At 44.9% G+C, this 22,848-nt stretch overlaps 1 protein-coding gene across 5 annotated transcripts in view; it reads right to left on the bottom strand.

Annotated features, from left to right (window-relative positions):
- The window catches only part of CPM (carboxypeptidase M), a 131,978-nt gene that overhangs the window by 12,224 nt on the left and 96,906 nt on the right, over positions 1-22,848 (bottom strand). For 3 of the 5 annotated variants that reach the window (XM_025882939.2, XM_025882941.2, XM_025882940.2), the window contains exons 3-7: positions 15,699-15,796; positions 5,919-6,091; positions 4,177-4,361; positions 3,302-3,472; positions 521-673 (exon numbers count right to left, since the gene is read on the bottom strand). In XM_025882939.2, coding sequence (XP_025738724.1) covers positions 521-673; positions 3,302-3,472; positions 4,177-4,361; positions 5,919-6,091; positions 15,699-15,796 — 780 coding nt within the window. The remainder of the gene's footprint in view (positions 1-520; positions 674-3,301; positions 3,473-4,176; positions 4,362-5,918; positions 6,092-15,698; positions 15,797-22,848) is intronic. The other 2 variants (XM_073900681.1, XM_073900680.1) reach the window with 1 other exon arrangement.

The raw sequence follows: 22,848 nt of genomic DNA, 5'->3' as shown, positions 1-22,848 counted from the left end.
TGTGATAAAGAGACGACCAGCCTGGGAAGACTTCCAGGACCAGGTAGGTCATTTGGCAGAGTTGCAGGGTGTGAGGGGTTTGAAGCTAATGGTGCTAGGTCAGCATCCCAGTACTAAGAAAAAGGCAAAATGGCATGTCCAGTGTTCTCTGGATCTATGATATTGTGTGACAAGCAAACGGCATTTCCTAGATGGGGAATGATTTAACAGAGTAATGACTTGTTTTCCTGGATCTTTTGTGAGATTTCCACATGAAAAATTGGAGGTTGGAAGTACTCTGGATTTTGCACCCCCATATTAAAGTAACATACATCATGCTTTCTCTTCTATGAACTGATGGGCACTGCATTTCTCACGTGCTGCGGATATTCATGCAGAGAAAATTCTTAATCGTTAGTTCTGGTACTCAAAATGAGGCTCTACCAGGAAAACAAATAGGGGCTTGCATTCTCTCAACCCAAAGGTTTTGCTAGGTGCTATGTTTTGTGTTAATAGGAATTAATAAAAAAATCTTACAAACCTAGGTGAACCTGTTTTATATATTCAATCAATGAGGCCTTGTTTTTATTCCAGAAGAATGGAAGCTTCTCCTCATGAGGATATTTACAGCATGACAGCTCCAACGTAATTTCAAAACACTGGGCCCAGATGTAGTTGTAATCTTGCATTCCACCTAAACACAAACATATTTAATTTTTTAAGGTCTAAAATTGGAATGGAGTCAAGTATCATGTATCTTGGGGACAAGTGAATCAGACAGCTGCAAGGAAAGTACATGTAAACAGGAAAAGACGAATTTGACATATTAGCATATAAACTCAGGGCTTGACGTTTTATCACCCAGGCATGAACAGGCAGTCCTAAATACTCCCATATGGGTAACTGGATCAGAGCAGGCCCAAGTTCAACTGTGCAACCAAGGGGGAGGGGAAGGGTCAGTCCTTTTTTGTCAATCATACTTTACAAAAAGGATTCATCAGTGTACATTTCTTCTGTAAATTACATTCTAAACAGATACGGAACAATACTTCTAAAAAACTGTTTGCAAACCATTCATAAATACATAATTGTAAAGCTAAGTACACTCACTGGGAGAATAATGGCTAACATTCAGTGGGCGTTTGCTATGACTGGGGAACCATTTGAAGAGCCGGTCACGGCAGTGACCCCCCCCCCCCATCTCAGAGACGACGAGACAATCCCAGAGGGTAAGTAACATGCATGTGAGTGCACAGCCCAGCACAGACTGTCCTGCTCAAGGCCCTGTGCTCCTGCCCGTGACACCGAGATGCTTCAGGAATGAAAGAGAGGGGGCGGGGGCCCACACCCCCTTCTGAGGCCACCAGTGCCCATGCTCACCTCCCAGTTCTCACCTCTGGAGACCCTATTTTCAAAGGGCTATAGTCCCATTTTGTATTTTCTCAGATGCAAGACTTCATATTTTAAAATCTGAATTGGGAGGGGTCTTAAACTTGATGGCTGAAAAACATCATTAGATTGGCCAGGAACATTTTTGTTTCTTCCTTAGTGGTACAGTGTATTTTATAATCAGTGGCATCTTGGATTTGATGAAATACGGTAACTTTGAAGGAAGTACTTTCTGCCAGATTTTGTTATACTTGATATCTGCCTAATAAAATATGTATTCTCAATTCTGTCGGGGTATTTGGGAAGTACTGAATTAGGAAAAGACTTCATGCTAAGAAAATAGTCAAAATATATCAAAATATTAAGTAATATCTATGTAGGTCTAGATTCTAGCAGGAAGAATTCCTCTGTCCTTTGTATTTACTCGCCTTCTAAGTTTTGTATTTCTCTCTGACCTTGTTTTCACCAAGAAATAAAAGAAAAAGAAACAAAACCGAAGTCCTGGGTTGGATGGCTCTCAGACAGAAAGAACTGAAACAGCAGAACAGGCGTACAAAGCGTGCAGGAATGGGGCTGCTAAGCGTGGAGTGTGTGTGCAGCTCTGGATAATGCAACTCAGGCCTGGTGGACAAAACCTCCAGACCGAGCTGGAATGCTCTGTTCTAAGCTCCTCAAAGTAGCGGGCTCTGCCTGCCTTTCTTGGGGTACACCGCTTCTCGACAGCCACGTTAGCTTCCTGGCTCATTCCCCACACATCTGGAACTGCCTTGAAGGTTACAGACGGCCCATGAGGGACAGCTCTGCCCTGGGGCAGGAGGGAGCCCTTGGCTGCCTGTGAAGAGTGAGGAGCAGGGCGTGGGCCTGTGGTGGGAGCTGTATCGGGGACAACAGAGAGGAGTGTGGGGTGCTGCAGTGTCTAGCTGGCCCTGCTGCTTACATCACCTGGGAAGCTGGCAGAGACCGGAAAGTACCAGCTCATGCAACAGGACGGCAGAGCCTGTACCTCCCAGTGACACCTTGGGAAAGGGGCCCGCGTGCCGCAACGCAGCCTACTGCTCCCTGCGGGCAGGGTCAGGCGAACCAGTGTCACGGGGGGCACCTTCCACCACTGAGGCCCAGTCCCCCCCCCCCCCCTCCCCCCCCGCTCTTCCCCCCCCGGGCCCTCCTGCTCGCTCAGGCGCCCGACAAACCCGAGTTCTCCTACACCCCTGGGCTTGCTTAGTGATTCCTTTCACAAGAACAGCCCCCTGCCCCCAATCCCATGGCCCTACATAGCGGTCTCCTAACGCCCTCCCTCACCGGGCCGTCCTGGTCCAAGGGCAGAAAACTGGACCCTCCCCCCACCCACCACCTCATATCTAGCTGGAAAAGCATTCTTGTTCAGCTTGCAAAGTGGCTTTAAAAATCATGATACCTCACGTACAAGTTCAGCTTGTTTTACAAACCGGGCGATCTGGCGATATTTGGATCCCCCGGGCGCGTGGCCATAAGTAGCTGGATTAGCAGGGGTTCCTGGTCGATGTGACCTAAGCATTACATTTCTCCAGGGTCTTCTCCACTCCCTGTTGTACTCTGGCTTTCTACCTCTCGGGCACACTACCTTTTCCAAACCTCCCATTTTTATTCTAATTACACTGCCACCACAGTTATTTACTTGCGTGCTGCTCTTCCCTATTAAGCCTGAGGGTAGGGGCTGTGTCCTGTTCAGCTTTCTTGGCAAAGTTCCTGGCTCATCGTAGGCAAATGCTGAGCGAGCATCTGAGCAGCTCTCCGGCCATCAGGCCCCAGTGCTTCTGGGCCATGAGCTGACAGAAACACCACTAAAGGATGGCACCATGCTGAACAAATCTGGACAACTGCTGGGGTCAACAAAAGCCAGTGGCACCTCTGGATGAAGGCAATGGGAGAATGCTAGAAGGGAAGAGAAACTGACCTTTGAGTGGATACCAGGAGTAGCCATTTGTGATTCCATTAGGAAAGTTCATTTTGTTTTTACACTGGTCTCCTTTCTTCATGGTGGGATTTCTTGAAGCGTAGGTATGTGCAAGGTGTTGAAAAACATCGTCGTCAGGGGTTAAGCTACGGGAGTGTAACGTCCCAGTTGCTGTGTGTGAAAAATAAACCAAGACCTTTCTGTTGGTGTCGGAGTACAAGTACTTGGAAACGCGTGGCGCCGTGTTAGTAAACACACCACCGCATCACATGCAAAGACCCTGCTTTCCCAGAGGGACGCGTGTCCACTTCCACAAGGGCTCCCCCTACCCTTTCTCCTCGTTTCTAATGAGCAGACACAGGGTGATACCACACAAAACAAACTAGATGCATATTCCAACTCCTCCTGTATCGGCTTACAAGGTAAATAGCCTCTTAGTCACTCTCACTCATTTCTGGGGGGTGGCAAGCCTTCCTTACATACTGTAGGGGTTAAATAAAGGCACTGCGCTCGTTTTAAGTCCTCATCCCACAGAGTTTTAAGAGGAGTCAAATGATTGCTCCTATGATTAGCAAAGAAAGGTAAAGTTGTTCCGGTTTTATTTACTTTCAGGCATGTTGCCTCTTGTGGGGTATTCTAACCCGATTCTACTATTTTCCCGATGAATCTCAAATAATCCTGGGGGTTGCCAGGTCAGCCACCGTGCCCATCTGCAGTCTATAAATTGTAGGAAGAGTGGCTCAGAGGTGAGAAAACGAGGCTTTTCCATCCCTGGCCGCAAAGGGCAGAGCTCTGGCAGACTTCTTCCCCTCTGGAGGCCGACTCTGCAGTCCCACTCCGGGCTCAGGAAGCCAGGCCGGGCGCTGTTTGCTCACCTGGAACACCGTTGTCAAATGGGTAACTGGCCACCAGGGCGCCGCCGTGGAGGTTTGCAGAGAGGACAAATGTCTCTGTTTTCAGCCATTCCATGACAGCCACAGTCTCAGGCTGCCTTGACACATTATTAAATTCAAAAGCATCGGGGAAATTTCTATTCAGGTCATAGTAGTTATTATTTTCCCTTTAAAAGAAAGAATATTTTTGGGTTTACTGATGGTATGTGAGGAAGTGGACGCGTGCAGTGTGTATCCCTTTGGTTTGGGCTCCAGGTGTTCTTCCAAATGTGAGCACAGGGAAGGTGGATGGTCGCCTGGGTAGCCTCGGAGGGCCACCCCTGGCATCCACGCACTCCCCAGCCCCTCCCGTGTGACTGGCTCTTACCAGGGGGGATCGTAGCTGTTGTGCTGTAAGCAGGGGTTTGACGAGTGTTTGCATTTCGGGGCTTTTGCTCTTGCAACACTCCCTCTGGGAAACCTGAGACTCTGGTGCTAACCCCGTGGAGAGTCCGCCTGGAGAAATGAGGAACCCAGGTGACAGCCAGAATTGAGACTCCAGACATGTCCCAGGCTGGTGGTCTCAGCCAGCCCCAGCTGAGGCTCCAGACAGGATGGTACAGAGACTGGCCAGCCTTGCTCTGGCTTGTCCAAATTCCTGACTTACAGAATTGAGAGTAAATAAAAAGGGTACGAATCCCTAAATTTGGGGATGGTTTGTTACATAGCAACTGATAACAGAGACAACAGGAACACACTACTTTATACAAATGTACTTCTGGAAAGTGGACTGGCCATATTTAAATACACTAGAAAAACCTAAAGTTGAAGGGAATCAGTGGTGAGATTTTATTTTTGGTAAAAGCAAACAAATGTTTGCCCAAATATAAATGTTAGACATTAGAGAAATGCTAAACTTCCTGAGGCACACTGCAACAAAATAAACTGTTTAAATCAGAAATACAAGACTCCCTCTTCCTTTTTTTTAACGGCTTTTTTAGAGAGAGAGAGCACAAATGGGGGGAGGGACAGAGAGAGAGAAGCAGACTCCCCGCTGAGCACAGAGCCCGACAAAGAGCTCCATCTCACGACCCTGAGATCATGACCTGAGCCAAAATCAGGAGTCAGACACTTAACCAACTGAGCCACCCAGGCGCCCTGACTCCCTCTTCTTTTGTGGTTAGTTCTTGCACTGGCTTAATAAACTAACTGGTAATTACTGACGGCCCAGCTAGGCCCTGGAGATTTAACAGTGAGCAACGTGGGTGACAGGATTCCTGCCCCCAGGGTAGCTTACAGATCTGTGTGGAGAGAGACACTGAACAAAAAATCAGACCTTAAAATTTGTGCCATGAAGGTAAAGTGGCAGGTGGTATGAACCAGGAGCCTAATATAGGACAGGTCATGGAGGGAGTCTCTGAGGAAACACTGTTTGGCAGTGAGAGGGGCGAGGAGTGGGAAGTGAGGTGTGCCTGTGCCTGAGGCGAGAAAGAACCAGGTCGGTCCAGGAGATGGAGGAGACTCCGAGGGGCTGGGGCAGGGTGAGCAAGTGCGAGCAGTAGGGCGGGCACGGGAGTAAAGCAGCATTCTTTGGGATTTTACTTTTTGTCCTCAAAGCAGTGGCAGCCTGAAGAGTTTTCAGCATGGCAGTGACATGATCCAGGCTGAGCTGGTTCACTAACAAGGCCCCCGGGGTACTGTCTGATGGGGGCCTTGTTGTTCTGAAAAGACGAGTCCATCCTCACCTTCCATTACTGTAAAAACAGTCAGGCTTTATGACCGCTTCAAATCCATCTGGGTTCATTGAAGGCAGGAAGTGTATCCGGGTGCTGCGGATTAAATTTGTGATTTCAAAGTCTTTTCCATCATTGGTTACGAGATGTTCAATTAAGTGGAGAAGGAGCTCCCGCCCGACAGTCTGTGTGTGTTAAAGACAAAACGGGAATATTATTAGGTCAGAGGAAAATAGTCCCTAAAGCACAAATTCCCCCACGAGGGGCTCTACTACAGTTTGGTATTTGAAACCAAAACCAGTTGTGAGACCACGATTTCTCAAACACATGGGGGCTCTGGCAAGTGGCAATCAGTCACCAGCGCGCTGAAAACTCTCAGCAAAAATTACTTAGAAAGTTAATTTTGTTTTAAAGTACCCATCTGTGAAGAATTTACTTTTTTAAAAAAATTGAATTAGGTGGGATAAAGGTTATGCTCATTATGTTTCCAATTTGTTTCCCTTCCAAAATACTTCCCGGACCGGAAGGGCAGAGGCGGCGCTCGGGAGAGCAACGGGAGCGCGGCTCCGCGAGCATGCGCGGTGCGGCCGGACGCCGTCCTGTGGGTCTCGGGGGACGGCAGGGGACACCCACTGCATCAGACACAATAGACAAATGTCGATTTTAATAGGGTAAAATTCAGGCTTGTAACAAGCACAACTTAAATAGGTTTCAGACTTTAATATCCCTATTTCCAAATTTCCCTCTTGCACACTTGTGCAATGTTTGCCCTATCTGCGTATTTCCGATTGCCACATTCTCATGCTGCCGAAACTTGAGTCATTTGCACATCATTCTCGTATTTTTTTTTTTGCCATATCTGCATATCATCTATATGACTGCTCATCTATATTTTCTTTAAATTGGCTCACTTTTTACCTACAGGAGAAATGAAAACCTTTGTGTCATTACCATTTTGCTAGACAGGTTTCTAATGTACACTGTTTAAAAAGCAGGACTATGAAAATAAAAATGGTCAGGTCCACCCACAATTATCTTATGTATCACCAGTGACTGGGAAACTGGAGACCTAGGAGAGATCTTGTTTTATAATTCTCAATGGTAAGGCCAATTTTTTAAATTATTATTTTAAAAAGGTAATTCACACCTCAACCTTATTATAGAAAGATCTGACTAGGCTATATCAGCTTGTGTCTATAATCCTGGGTTCAAGGAATCTGCTTCTGGGTAAGGAATGCTGGCCTCTCACCCACGGTCAGATGCTGCTGAGGGGTTAGTCACTGGGAACTCTAGGGCAGCGGCTGATCAAGGGCTGTGCTGTAAAGGCACTACTAAGGTAGGCAATGTAGCAGGGCAGCGGTTTCCAATTACAGCTCCACCCTATGAAATCACTGCTGTGACAATGGATGAGCAATCCTTGAATGGTAATTTCTCACTTTATTCTCCCCACTGGCAAGGAAAGAAACCACACTTGATGAATTTGTTATCCTAATGAACATGGAATAATTGAAATGGGGACTAAGAAAATTTGGAATATGTCATTTACATATTCACAGGTAGCCATCAATTTCAGAGTGGAAATATATTCAATTCTGACTTCAATTTTTTTTCCTACTTATTTCTATCTTCTACTACCTTGATTTTTGTTTTTACAGTCAAAATTGTCAGCTTGTGGGATGCCTGGGTGGCTCAGTGGGTTAAGTGTCTGCCTTCAGCTCAGGTCACAATCCTGTGATGGAGCCTCACATCAGGCTCCCTGCTCAGCAGGGAGTTTGCTTCTCCCTCTGCCTCTGCCCCCTGCTCATGCTCTCTCCCTCTCTCAAATAAAATCTTATAAAAAAAGTTGTCAGCTTGAAAAAGTCTTTACAGATAACCAAAAAAAGGCAAGTAAGCCACACATGAGGTTTCCAAGTGTCTGTTTTGGGAGCTCAAGCACTCTGGAAGCAGCCTCATGAGCTACTTGCTGGCCAGTGGAGGAGCTGCTGTGACTCTCATTTGTGAAAAGCTAATTTACACGTGGAAAGTGTAGTGACTTAAGGAGCATTCTGCCAAGGGCTTGGGGAGGAGGCAGTGACCAAGAGTCACTTGCAGCTCCTGAAATTTCTAAATGTTGGTTGGGACTGTCGGGCGGTTGGTTCAGTTAGAGGGATGAATCAGGAAGAAACCGAGGCCCATCTGAGTCCCCAGTCAAGTACAGAGGAGCCGTACCAGAATCCCCATGGGGCTCAAGATGTGCCTTTCCCTCAACTATCTCAACTGAACAATCTCAAGCACACCACAACTCAAGACGTGAGTTGGCAAAGACATTCATCCAACTCAAAGCAAATGAAAACAAAGAGGAGTCAAGAAGCTGTAATTAAGCTACAGAATGAGACTGAGGAACTGTGGGAGAACAGGTACAGAACAGAATGGAAAAGTTAATGTTTATCATTGACAGAGGATGGGGGCTGGGGGACAGAAGCGTTCATAGCAAGGGGTTAGAAGATTCTATCGAGAGCTAAAAACTATATATTTTCAATGATTACAATTTCCAAGTTTTCCCTCATTTTTTTTCTTGACTGGAAGAATCTTCCAATAATTTGAGAAAATATTTATCAAGTTCACCAATTATTTTAGTTTCACTTCAATTTATCCTGTCCAAGTAAAATGAAATCTTGTACTTATTTAAGGGTAACATAGAATATGGCATCCATTTTATGTTATATCCTTTTAATCCTTCTCATTCTCTTCCTACAGAAATCCATAGATGTCTAGAATGATGTGTGGCAGATATTAATGATGGTTATTTTTTTTTAAAGCTTTTATTTATTTATTTGAGAGAGAGAGAGAGAATGAGAGATAGCACGAGAGGGGGGAGGGTCAGAGGGAGAAGCAGACTCCCCGCTGAGCAGGGAGCCCGATGTGGGACTCGATCCCGGGACTCCAGGATCATGGCCTGAGCCGAAGGCAGTCGCCCAACCAACTGAGCCACCCAGGCGCCCAATGATGGTTATTTCTAAGTGATAGTATTTTGAATGATTTTTATTCCTTTTATTTTTGTGGCTTTTTAAAGAGAACCTTTATTATTTTTACAAAACCAATAAAAATCATGATTCTTTCAAGTCAACAAATGTAGAACCAAGGTATTTTCTGTTTGTCTCCATATTCCAAAACAAATCACATGTCCTTAACTGCAGAGGATAAGTAAAAAATCTTGGAAATATGGTAAAGAACCAATTAAGAGTCAGATAATTTAAAAACTGCTGAGGCTAAACAGCTAAAATTTCAGGGAATTAAAATCCTCTCTTTTTGTTGGGCTATATTTTGCTGTCTTCCTAACAGCAGATTTATGCCAAATATTATTCAAATTAATTCTTCCCAACCTTAATATAAATGTTTCAAGCACTCATTCATGTTTTATGCATAAACCTCCCTTCTTTAAAACTAAGTCTTTGAATATGAAATCCCAGAGAGTCCAAATTTTAAAAAAGAACACGGTCAAAGCAATCCCAAAAGCTTAATCAGCTTTCCATTTAGCATGCTCACTTCCTCTCTGGGAGGGTGTAGACTTAATATGAGAATCCCTCATGAAGAAACTGAAAGGCTGGATGAACACACCAGTTTCGGGAGCCTTTCACTGATCATTCATCTACCAGTTAAAATGGCAATAACCCAGAAAGCAGAAAATAAATTCTCCATCAGTTTTAGTTTACAATTAAGGCGGAATTTGCTAGAGAGATAAAAATGATTGTTCTAGCTCTTCAAAGAATTTTTTAACAGTGGAAAAAAATTTTTGAAGAGTCTACAATTACTAGGTAATTTGTGAGAGTGAGAATGAGAGAGAGAGAGAGAGAGAGAGAGAGAGAGAGAGAGAGAGAGAGAGAGAGAGAACAAAACCCAGCTATCCCAATGACGGAATTGGTTTTCTAAAATGCTACACTGTAATGCAGCTGCTCGGTGGAAGAAAAGCCTGTGACCTCAGGAGCTCCCCAAATAGTGTATTACTGATTTAATTCATTTGTCTGATTGCCTCCTTAAGTCCTTCTTCAAATATCAGCCTAAAATATTAAGTTATCTAGCAGACTTTTCCCTGGGCTCCCAAAGTCTGGGTGCCATGACCTACGCATGAGGTCCCAGAACTCTGCACGTTTGTGTTTCTCCTAATACCACCCACAGACATTTACAATGGCCCGACTGACCTTGACTGACCACCCCGCCCCCCCCCCACTCCATCCTCTAAGCCTTGAGGGCAGGGATCCTAACGGGCTTTCTCTGTAGCGCTGGTTTCTTGCCCAGCTCTGGGGATATCATGTACTCAATAAATGATTGCTGATTATTGTTGACAAATCCATTACAAGGTCAAGACTTTCTAGGGAGGAAATTTCTGAAAACATGAGAACTTAAGCTGCTTAACGAGGGCAGATGTACAAATGATCAAATTAGAGGCGCCTGGGTGGCTCAGTCGTTAAGCGTCTGCCTTCGGCTTGGGTCATGATCCCGGGGTCCTGGGATCGAGCCCCTCATCGGGGTGGGAAGCCTGCTTCTCCCTCTCCCACTCCCCCTGTTCCTGCTCTGTCAAATAAATAAATAAAATCTTAAAAAAAATGATCAAGTTATTTCCCTCGAACCATTTTTAACATTGAACCACTTTTCCAGGGGTGGGGGCTAACAATTCTGACCCCGCCAAGGACTCAGGAATCCAGCCGCCCTAGCCCAGCCTTCCCAAAAGTGGAGATGAAGAGAAAAAGCACAATTACAGGAGAAATTTAATACATACTTAAAAGAATCTGACACTTCACTTGGAATGAAGATTAATTCTAGCTCCATAAAGGAAAAAATTAATGATCTAAAGCCACACTGCATAACTGAGGACATTTTGCTATCATCTGTGATAATGGTGGAAAAAAGAACTTGGCAAATGGCATCTGGAAGGACAAGCTTTAATTTTTTTTTTTTTTTTTTTTTTTTTTTAGTACATTTGGAACTTGTACTGCATATTTACTACACATCCCAGATTTTCCAGCATGGGCAAAATTCGGATATTATGTCTTAGTGTTCATATAAACCATTAAAATGCCCTTTAAATGCAAACATCTTAGCATATAAACTACATAAGTTGTCTCTTATATGTCAAGAAGGGGTGTGAAAATCATTTATCCATTATCCTTTATTTTTAGGTTGAAAAATATGGCTACTGTTATCCAGGGAATGTTTCTGCTTTCAACTTATATATCTAGAACACAATAAACTATAAATTAATGCCACCCAAATGTGAAATTCTAAGTGTGATGTGGATATTTCAAAAGTCTACTGAGGGGCACCTGTGTGGTTCAGTCGGCTAAGCGTCTGCCTTCAGCTCAGGTCATGATCTCGGGGCCCTGGGATCAAGTCCTGCAACGGGCTCCCTGCTCAGTGGGGAGTCTGCTTCTCCCTCTCCCTCTGTCTGCTGCTCCCCCTGCTTGTGCTCTCTGTCAAATAAATAAATAAAATCTTAAAAAAAAAAGTCTACCTGAATAACCCATCATAGTAAAAGTAACTTATTGATGTTTAAGAAATAGGAGCTTAGGGGGCAAAAAAAAAAAAAAAAAGAATCCGAATTGGCAATTAAGCATAACAAGCACATATTGAATACCTACCCCCATACTACTTAAGACCATGGCCCTGAAGTCAAGGGAACCTTGTGAACCCAGCCTGTGACCTCTCCTTTGCCTATTACTGGATTAGCTTAAAACTACTGGCACTCAACTTTCTCAGCACATAGTCATGCCTCACTTCAGTATTTCCATTAGAGAGGCATTAGAGATGTCTTAATAATCTAGAGATTAGCCAAGATTTTCTTGTTCTACAAAGTTTAAAAACCATGGGATAGGAGACAGGCACAAAACAGTGTGAGGAGGCCTTGAGGAAGGAACAAGGAGTGATTTTCCCAGGCTTCTCTCCTGCCCACATTGAGGCTGAAGGTATTAGACGTTCCCAGTTTCGGGGCCTGGTAGATTATTGGTGATAGCTTACTACAAAGCCAGCCACCAGCACGAGGAGGGCACAGGGGACAAAGACCCCACTCTCAAACACTGTCAGTACTGGTGGAGGAAGGGAACGGGTAGGGAGCCCCACTCAGCGTGTGCCGGCATCATCCAAGGAGGGACAATCCCTAGACTTCAGCTGTGTCTGAGCCACCGACTAGGCACCTGCGTACGTTAAAACTAGGATCGAGGCTTCTACAAGGCGACATGTCATTGTGTGTGCACACGGAGGGCCCGGGTGAACTAGGAAAACACCTGCTAGTCTTATGAAAATGAGAAAGGTAGAAAACTCAGAAACACGCCTCTCACGTTGTTCTGGAAAGAGCATGAACACCAGGTGGCAAAGGCTTCTCACAGGGTGCTGTTAGCTACCCCGTGTGATTCCACGGCAATCAAGGAGAAGGCAGGGAGTAGAAAAAACGGACTTGGATTTATATCCAGCGTTACTCGAAGAGCTTGCCACTTTTTTACATGATGAGTAAGACCAAATCTTCTCATCGAAGGGCACCATTAGGTATCCATCCAAACAGATCATAGATCTATACGTCCAAATGAAAAGAGTACAAACAGAACACTTAGAAGGCAGCAGAGAGAGTCAAGGAGGCAGACCCATAGCTGGGTAAGGCCCGGCGCTTGGGCTGGGATTCAGACAGCCTACGACCAAGCACAACCCCCCACCGAGCACTTAGTGTAGCCCATGCTTATTAATGTTGGCTCATGTTATTATGTGCTTGTAAAGCACTGTGGAGAAAGTAACTTGCCAGTCTGATCAACGAGGCACAGTGAGCCAGGGTCATTGGAAGGACATGAGCCAACGGCAGGGTGAAAGGAGACAAGAAAGATATTATACAAGAGGAGGTTTAATATCACTTCTTTTATAACAATACCTACCTGCCAAGGGGCCATTTTAAGTTGGTTTTGCTACCCAAAGTTTTTGCAAACCCTCAGCATCGGCCAAATTAATCCATCTTCATGATTCCTACGGGTCTATTAGCCAAAAAATGTTTCACCTAAATACAGCAAACCTTTACACTTAGCTTCCGGTTGGAAGGAACCAGAGAGACTAGAGGCACAGGGAAGCAAAAAATCCAGAATGTAGGACATTCTGCAGGACAGATAACTAATTGATCAGGTCTCTTTATTAAGTCTAAAGTCACGAAAAGATCCTTTAAATGCTAGAACAAAAGATTCAAGGGAATGGACCACATGTGATGCATGGTCCTGGACTGGATCCTGATGTAGACAATCTGGGGGACATTTGAGAAACCAGAAAGTGGGGTAGAAGACAGGATAAACTCATATTGACATGAAAGGGTGGCTAGTATTAACTTAAATGTTACAAATAGCAAATCAGCATAGCTCATTTAATAGAAGTGCACACATGCACACACAAACCTCTAGGTGGATAAATAGTAAGGAATTAACTACTAATTTTTGGAAGGTCAATATACAGTGTTGTTGTTGTTGGTTTATGTTTTTTTCTGAGATGTACATGATTGATTTTAATAACAACAACAGATTACCTTTAATTTAAAAAAGACCTGATTCTAAAACAAGGTACAAGGACGTAAGGTAAAAATTCATGGGGGAAAATAGCAGGTATGATCAGTAGAACTGGGTCTTTCTAATGCTGGGGATGCTCACTGCCATCTAGCCATGTATTCAGTGTGGGAAACACACACACCTCTGTGCGGGGTGGGGTCCAGGTAAGAGAGGAAACATTTTAAAAACAGTGTGATCACTTCTGTCCAGCAGGCCACTCTGTGCATAGATGTCCCCTGTGGGATTGTCCACACGAGGCCCACAGACTCCTAGAAAGATCCATACATCCTGAGATCAGCACCCAGCATCTGTGGTGGAATAGCAAGGCATCCACCTAAAGAAGGTGAGAACCAGTGCCCTAAAATGTTAGCTATGTAGCATTTTATAGTGGGTTCTCGAAAATGCTCTTTCAATTCCAAAAGATCTAAGAGAGGAAGAAGGCTGGGTCAGGTGGTTGGACCCTCTATTCAAACACACTCCTCTGCTCCTGAGTGAAGCCATCACTGTCCCCAGCTCCTCGCAGCACCAGGAGGGCAGAAGGCACAAGATCTCACATTCAGGATAAGCTCCTCCGTGGCCCACAGAGCCCGGACATTGCCACCAGTGGGGACACATGGGGGACACACGGGGGATCACAGGGCCTCAGGTCCCCACCCCAAGGCACACTGGGACTTCACCCTTTCTTAATCTCAGTCCTTAGCATTCCTCAAAGAATCAGGGTGAACTAGAGAGCCCCGATTTGATGGGATACATTACCTACCCAGACAGCAAAAGGCCAGAAGTTTGGGAAAGTGCATGTTAGAAAGAAGCCAACTCAGAGGTGAGGGATGGAAAGGACTCTGGCTTCTCTTTCAAAGTTTCAGCTCGGAGGGTTACTTCTGAGCACCATGCTGGAACCTCCGACGTGTCAGGAATTCAACAGTAAACTACTGTAGTTAACGAGTGCCATATGTCTTTTACTAAAGATGGACTCCACGGACCTGGGTCCATAGATGACACAGCAAGGGGGAGGTCTGGGCTGCCATCCGTGGCGATCGGTTGTGTTATCACACCAATGCTGGTCAGACTCCCAGCGACATCAAACCTGACAGGTACGGCCCTATCACACTCAGCAAAATCACAGGGGCACTGACCTTCCATCCGCTCACAAATCAGGTCCAAGGGCCTACGCCTTTCTTAGAGGCCAGTGTCTGCATCTTGCTCCCACTGCAGGAAGTCCTGTCCTCCCGGCAGGACAGGTCAGGCTGCGTGCATCCTGAGAGGTGGACCCTGCTCCTATGGAGCCCGGGCCCGGGGAGGGCTAAGCCAGGACAGGAAGCCCAGTGTCAGAAGAGAGCCCACCACCCACACTGCTGCCAACTCCCACGTGTCTTCATGAGGCATACTGGACTACGCCTTTACTTCGACGCTCCTTAAAGGTAAGCGTGTTTTAGCGGGCGTTACACATATTGCTATGTAAATTTTCTTGACTGTGATGACTGGGAGCGATCTTTCCCTTCCACTTCACTGCTCAGGCGTATGGGCTCCTGGGAACAGAAAATACTGCAACTGTCACATTCCCCAAATCCTCTGAGGAAGCGCGGTAAGAGAGGACAGGGGAGCACCCTCAAAGGCCTGAGGGGAATGACTGCCAAGTGGGGGAGGGGGTATGTACAAAACCAAATAAATAACATGACATCAAACAAAACAAAACAAAAGGAGAGTTTATCTCTGATACGCTGGAAAAGAGGCAAGACATTACAAAACTTAAGAGCGTTTGTTGAGCGAGAGAACCGTAAGCTTGATTGCCCGTCAACTTCAATATTGAAAACACTGAGCAGAAGATTAAGACAGGTGACAAAAGCTTTCAAAAAGTCAGATATCAGGAGTTTGGATAGCTCTCTGGGATCTTCTGATTGTTTTGAGTTCAAATATACTACAGCTCCGTCGCTGGGTCATCTGGATGCCCCCCAGGAGGTGGGAAACGTCAGCCCAGGGTGGGTTTCAGGGCCTCCGCTGGCCGTGAGGGCTTGGGCACTGCTGTTTTTCCAGTCCGGGTACAAAACGAACTCCAGGGAGCCTCCCAGAGCACTGGCTCTGGTGGTTGTCGGACCCTGGTTCCTTCAATTCTCCCAGAAGGCCTCACTGCAAGACCTTTCCAGATTTTTTGGTACGATTTATGCTGCTACCTTAGCATTTACACGGAGCTCGAGAGACCTGAGGGGAAGTGTGTCTGGTGACTTTTCAGATATTCAAGCCGCATACATACCTCGTCTCCGTGCATGTTGGCCACGTATTTGAACTCTGGAATCCCAATTCTGTGCTCCTTTGGGAAGCGCCCCACGACAAGAACCCACAGGTTTCTGCCTTTACAGGGAAGAGAGAGAAAAATAAGTTGTGTTTGCAAATGACAGATGAACTCCAGGGAATGAGCAGAGAAAGCAAACTGCTGCTTCTCCCACCTGACTTGCGTCTCAGGACGACCGAAGCGCGTAAGTAAGACTAACACCTCATGCTCAAAATGCTTTTTTGCTCACTTCCAGCCCCAACCCCTTCAATTTAGCACAGATATTTCACTTATTTCAGAATGTGATTTTTAAAAATTGAAGGCTGATTAGGATACATGGGTCTGATTTTCCCAATATGTTTATATACTTTACTCTGAGTTCCTAGGGCTTTATAGAAATGACCTTGCTAATTCACACAATTATACAAACTTAAATTATAGTTGATGGTTGACTGGGAGGGTGCCGTAATTCTCAGTTCAAAGAAAGGGAAAAAAGCAACATGGAATAAAAAATAGAACGCAGAAGGGAGATTGTTTTTAAAATACCAAATCCTGAATCTTGTATCAAACACTGATGTAACACAGCTCCTTTGCGGCGAGTGTCCTTGATGTGCGCAAGTCCTGTCAAGTAAACTGGCAGCCACAATCCATCCTAATGATGCCTCAAGGAATACTTCTAAGTCCTAATCCTGCCGTGAGGAGCATGATTCAGGCGAGGAAGGGCAGAGACTAAAGCTCACTGAGGATTTGCTCTGTGTAGACGTTACGGTTGGTACTCCGGTACAGGTTATCTTGGTAATCCCTTGTCATGACCCACTGAGATGGATTTTTAACCAAACTTTACAAATGAGAAAACTGATCTTCCACCTAAGTAAGTTGCTTATGATCACACAGCCAGTAAGAGGCTGTGATTTGAGCCCCAGAGCCAAGACATGACTTATTTGACTTTGGTTCTAGGTCTCCTTCCACTAAAGAAAACTGCCCGTCTCTCAGGAGGTTTGGTTTCCTAATCAGTAAAATGAAGAGGTCACTTTCTGTTCTAAAATCATCTCTTTTAGTCATCAGCCTCTCTTAATACAAAAACTTTAAAATTAGAAATTGAGGAATATGTTCAAAATCTATCACATATATATAATGCTCAAATATCTGTGATATCTGAGCCTCCTGTGGAATTCAGGAGCCCAGGGAAGGAATTTAACAGCAGCTGATGGGCTAATGTGGAACAGGTTTCTGTGGAATTTCAGATCCAGTCCCTTAAATCAGGGGTCCCACAGGCTGAACACTCAGTTGGTATGAGGAATCCTGAAAGAAACATAGTCTTTTTCACCATTCTTAATTTATTGTAACAATATTTTAGGTACATTTATCATGACAGGGTGATGCTTTTAATTTTCTAACTGCAGGATGTCTCAGAAAACACCCACAAAATGCCGTTTATCTGACTGAAGCCACCTGACTAGAACAGAATCCTCACTCATTCATATATTCATTCAATTAGTACGACTATATCCAGCCATTTAGACATGTGATCAGACTGCACAGGTAATTTATACTCTCTTAAAAAAAAAAAACCTCACTGGGTGTAAAGATTTTATTTATTTGACAGATAGAGACACAGCGAGAGAGGGAACACAAGCAGGGGGAGCGGGAGAAGCAGGCTTCCCACGGAGTAGGGAGCCCGATGTGGCGCTTGATCCCAGGGCCCTGGGGCTATGACCTGAGCTGAAGGCAGACGCTTAACAACTGAGCCACCCAGGCGCCTCACCCAGTGAGTTTCTGATCTAGTGGAGAATAGCAATGTGCAAACACAATACACTAGACGGTGACATATACGGCCATAGAAGTGTATATAAGGTACTGTTGTGCTTGTAGAATAAAAGAAATGGTTACTTCTTTCCAAGAAGGGGGATCATGAAAAGCTTTACAGATCTAGGGGTTTATAGATGACTTCTGAACAGGGTTTTGAAGAATGATTCTAAGTTTGCCATGTGGACAAGTATAATGCATCCAGTGATTTCCCATCAGAACAATTTCACCAACCAGAACCTTCTATTGCCCGGTATGATTTCTCAGGTCATCTGGAATTTCAATTCTACAAAGTTAACATTTTCATGTGAGCAAGGAAGTTTTTTTTTTTTTAAGGCTGGGTGTGGCGCCTACTTAAAACAACAACAACAACAAAAATCAAAGGGCTTGAACTCAGGACCCTGAGCCCATGACCTGAGCCGAGATCAAGAGTCGCTTAACCAACCGAGCCACCCAGGCGCCCCAAGGAAGAACTTTTTCTGAGTGAGCTAATAAACCTGGCTCTTTAGGTTTCCTTCTGCGCAATGCTTTTTTGTAGCTATTAATGCTTTTAAAGATAGAATAATCACAGATTTGTACAGATTATGATTTAGTCCCCTCACAGGCAAGGGGGGGAAATTCAATATCATCTGAACATAATATTTACCAATTGTTTTAACAGTGTAACAACCAATTTGCAACAGCCGGCCTGTTACATAAGGATAGGACGTAAGACAACAAAACCTGACTTGACAATGGAGATTCAATCTTAATTGGTTTAAGGAAGGAGGAAGATCAATAAAACCTAAGTGAAGAAGTACTTTATGGGTAACTCAATCTCAATTTTAGCATGAATGGCCCCTAAATGAACTGCAAGATGAGAAATTTACCTTGAATAACCTCAATGGCACAAAGTTTGAGAATGAAAACCAACCAATAATCCTAGAAGATATCCACGCAATGCTTTTGGAATAACAAGCTTCTTGAAGGGTTTAACCCCCCTTTCCAAACACTGGCCATCTCTGGCTTAGACCAAAGTAAATGCACAAAGGACAAACTACTTTTCACAGTATGATTGCCAAGGTCAGGGTAATTTAAACAAGATTTTTTTTTTTTCCTATCAACGTTGGGACCTTTATTCCCCCTTTCCAACAGCAGGTATGCTGAAGAGTTCTGGAATGCTTGGCCGCTTTCTCTTCACTACAAATCAAAGAAACCTGGATTCCAAATATTTGGTATCTATATTATATTCAGGAACTTGGAGCTTGACACAAATCCCAGGGATGTGACACAGGTGCCCGACTGGGTTTGTTCAGAAGACAGGAAAAGCTTTACAAATTTAGAAGGATTCACAAAGATCCAAAGACAAGAAAGCAGGCAAAAAGTGCCACGAAATACCTTAGGAATTTAGGAGAAAGCTGATGGTGAAGTGCGGAAAACTAAGTATAGCTTCAACAGGTAGAAATGAGAGGAGTGTCATGCCCATATCAGAATCACCTGGATCCTTGTAAAAATGCCAACCCCTGAGTTCCATCTGCTAAATCAAACTGTAGGGGTAAAGCTCAAAACCTGCATTTAACAGGCTCCCTTGGTGATTCTGAGGCCCATTAAAATTTGAAAGCTTGCTGAGGCTGAGGCGGTGAACATCCAGATGGTTCTGGGAGGCACTTGGTTTTCAGGTAAAACTCTCATTTTACATATAATCATGAGCACACTTCTATGTTAACAAATATACTTCTATTTTACTATCTGAATACATTACCACTAGTTCAACCACTGCTCTTTTGTTAGATGTTCAAAAATAAGTTTTATGTGAACTACAGCATATCCACCAAAATTACATAATTTCGAAATCAGAATACAAAATTATATTAACTACAGCCATATAAAAACAGATTGTTCATTTAAAAAGTACCATGGAAGGAAACAGCTCCATGGCATATAAAGCCTTAAATTAACAGATGGGTCTACAAGAGTCAACAGTGACACACTATGAGTGATAAGAGCTTGAGTGATAGGGTGATAAAAATCAAAAAAACTTTTTTCCCCATGTCCCTATCTTTCTTTTTAAAAAATAAAACACCAAATCCTATCATTCATGAAGTACAGATCCTCTGCACCAGACCCCAGCCTAGGCACATTGTTACTTGACCTGCACAACACCTCCACGTGATGGGCGGTACCCATGACTTACTGTCGAGGAAATGTATTCAAGTGGCAGAACCAGGGTCCACACCTAGGTAGATCTGATTCTAAAATCTGTATTCTTCTGACGATGCCAGGCTGCCTTAATCTCCCTGAAAGTACTAGATAGGCCAGAGCCAACGTCCCCCTGGGGGAAATGTTCCCAGGAAGTTCTCGTAATGTTGTGTTGCTATGGTTCACACCTGGAACAGGATCCAGGTACCACCTGGCTACGACCAATGGATCTAAGACAAGAGCCCCGACCGGAGGGCTGGCTACCCTGTCAGGCTCTCTCTGCTCTGAGGGTTTCAGACTCTGCCTGGGTGGCCTGGTCACCGGGGCAGAGCTGCTGTGATGATGAAGCACATTCCGGTTTTTCACGAGGCTTGTTTGTATGTATTGTATGACCCACGAAGCTCTGGTATCCAGGGGGATGAATCAGCAGCTGGTTTCCCAGACTCCACAGTGCTCTGCGTATCCCTACAATCACTCCCTGAGCTAAATCAGAGCCTGAGAGAGCTTGCCCGAGAGTGCCCTCATATATAAGTGGGAATAACAGCTCCATGGGCAAGGCTGTTGTAAGGCTGATGAATTCCTCCCTCCTTCCCTAAGGATGAGTCAAAGATCTGACACCACACCTTTGATTTCACTTGTGCACATTCCCATTACCACACACACACACAGCTCAGCACACAGAGCTCAGCCCTACCTTAAATAATGGGCGAGGTGAATACAGCACATCACTTAAGTCAGGTTAAACACTTGGCCTCTGGCTTTGCAGTGGAGGAAAAGAGGTTCCTGCTAAGTGGCTCATTACAAAAACCACACACACACACACACACAAACAACAGCAAACAAACAGGGACAGAAAGCATGGGCCAAAGTTTCCAGATTGGCTATGCTTGCACAGTAGCATCATTTATAGCTCAGAGCCTTTTCTGTATATCCACTTAACCCTGACAACCACAAGTGGGAGGCGTGAGGATGCTCCTTTCAGCCTGATGCGCAGAGTCTTAGGTAGCCTCAGAAGGCCATCATTCTCAAAGCGCGGTCTCGGGACCAGCAACATCAGCGTCACCTGGGACCTAGCGAAATGTGCACTTTCTCAGGCTCTACCCCAGATGTGCTGAATCAGAAACAGAGTGAGGACCAGCAGTCTCTGTTTTAATAAGAACCCAGGGGATTCTCATGCACACTGAAGTTTAAAAACTGCTGTAACAAGAGCTGGAGATTGGGGTATTAAAAATCTCTGTAGTAGAGTTTAGTTTCTCCTGTTTGATATCCCTCTGTAACCAATCCACCCCAAACGATCCTTCCCTCCACTGAACGTTCATCATTCTTATCGCTGATAATCAGTGTTTTTTTTTTTTTTTTCAGACAGGGGCTCCCAGAACCCTAAGATTTTGTGGGGATGACCCACAGAGATGAGGAAAGTTTAAACACTTTGCTTTAAAACTACTCAGAGTCTGCTCTACTTCTCCCTCTCCCTCTGCCCCTCCCCCTGCTCGTGCGCATGCTCAAAAATCAATCAATCAGGGATGCGCGGGTGGCTCAGTTGGTTAAGCATCTGCCTTTGGCTTAGGTCATGATCCCAGGGTCCTGTGATTGAGCCCCGCATGGGGCTCCCTGCTTCTCCCTCTGCCTGCAGCTCCCCCTGCTTGTGCTCTGTCAAATAAATAAAATCTTAAAAAAAAAAATCGATCAATCTTTAAAACTACTTATGTGGGGGCGCCTGCGTGGCTGAGTCAGTTAAGCAACCGACTCTTGGTTTCCGCTCAGGTCATGATCTCAGGGTTGTGAGATCAAGTCCTGCGTCAGGCTCCCTGCTGGGCGTGGAGTCGGCTCTCTCTTCCTCTCCAACCCCCACACCCTCTCCCCCCGCCCCGGGGTGTGCTCTCAAAAAAAAAAAAAAAAAATGGTAGTATCATAGTAAGACATCATTGGCAAAGCCTATCTCTTCAAAAATTTTTCCCTGGATAATCTCATTATATCTGCCTGCATCATCAAATAGTATTTGTCTGTGGACAGACATGATTCCAGAGCTGAAATAATGCTTTGAGTTACAGAAGTGCAGAGTGGGACACGAACAGAGAAAAATGGAACACAAAAGGACCTAAATACTTGTCATGTGGAAGTGGAGTGGGGCAGTCTCAAGCCAGGTAAACAGGGGAGGCCCCTTAAGGATGCAGTAAAACCCAGGCACAGGCAAATCGGTAGCCCAGTTACCTGCTGGAATACAAGCCTGCCTGACCTGAGAAGCCAGGACCGGGGCAGCCGAGGCTTTGCTAACCCACGGCTAGGAGACCATGCTGAGGGCCAGCAGCCAGCACTGGAGCCAGCAACTGCAGCCTGTGTGGACTAAGTGCTCCCGGAGGCAACCAGACTCCTTTGTAAATCCTGGTATGGACTTGACAAAAATCAGACACATCTTCACTGTGAAAGCTACTACCCTGTACAGAGGCTTAGCCTTTCATTTTCCCATTTATTCGTTCAATAAATAGGTACTGAATAGTTAGCCTGTGTCTGGCATTTAGTCAGCTGAAACAATTGTAAATCACTGATTACAGTGGCCTGAAAAACACTAATTTTCTATTTTTTAAAAAAATATTCTGGAATGTCATATTTTTTTTTAAGTAATCTCTACACCCAACATGGGGCTCAAACTCATGACCCTGCGATCAAGAGTCTCACGTTCTACTGAGCCAGCCAGGTGTCTCCTGATTTTCTAATTTCTGCTATCACTTTCATTTGAAGAAAAAAAAATGTCCAAAGGAAGCACAGTGTCTTATAAACTTTCTGTTATTTGGGGGGTTAATCAAATATGAATCAAATCCCATGGCGCCACTGCTTATCCTGCAGTAACTCCCCATGGCATTAAGATAGAACCCAAGCCCCTCAGCGTGGCATATCGGAACTCTCATGGTCTGTCCAATTTCTGCCTCAGCAGCCAGCCCCCAACCACAATCCCACACACCAGGCTCTAGCCATTCTTGAGTACGTGTAGTCCCATTAGGAGCCAACCATCCGCCTCTACCTTGGTGCATGTCATTCCTTCTGCATGGATAGTCTTCTGTTCACCTGGTCAAAGCGGCCAACTTCCACTGGACTTCTCAAGGCTCAACCAAGAGCCCTCTTCCATCCGACACTTTTCTTACCCTTCTCC

Source organism: Callorhinus ursinus, unplaced genomic scaffold (assembly GCF_003265705.2).
Source record: "Callorhinus ursinus isolate GAN/ISIS: 27379988/994484 unplaced genomic scaffold, GSC_fseal_2.0 scaffold14, whole genome shotgun sequence".
NCBI lineage: Eukaryota > Metazoa > Chordata > Mammalia > Carnivora > Otariidae > Callorhinus > Callorhinus ursinus.
The sequence above is the reverse complement of the archived record's forward strand: the minus strand, read 5'-3'. Positions and strand labels throughout refer to the sequence as shown.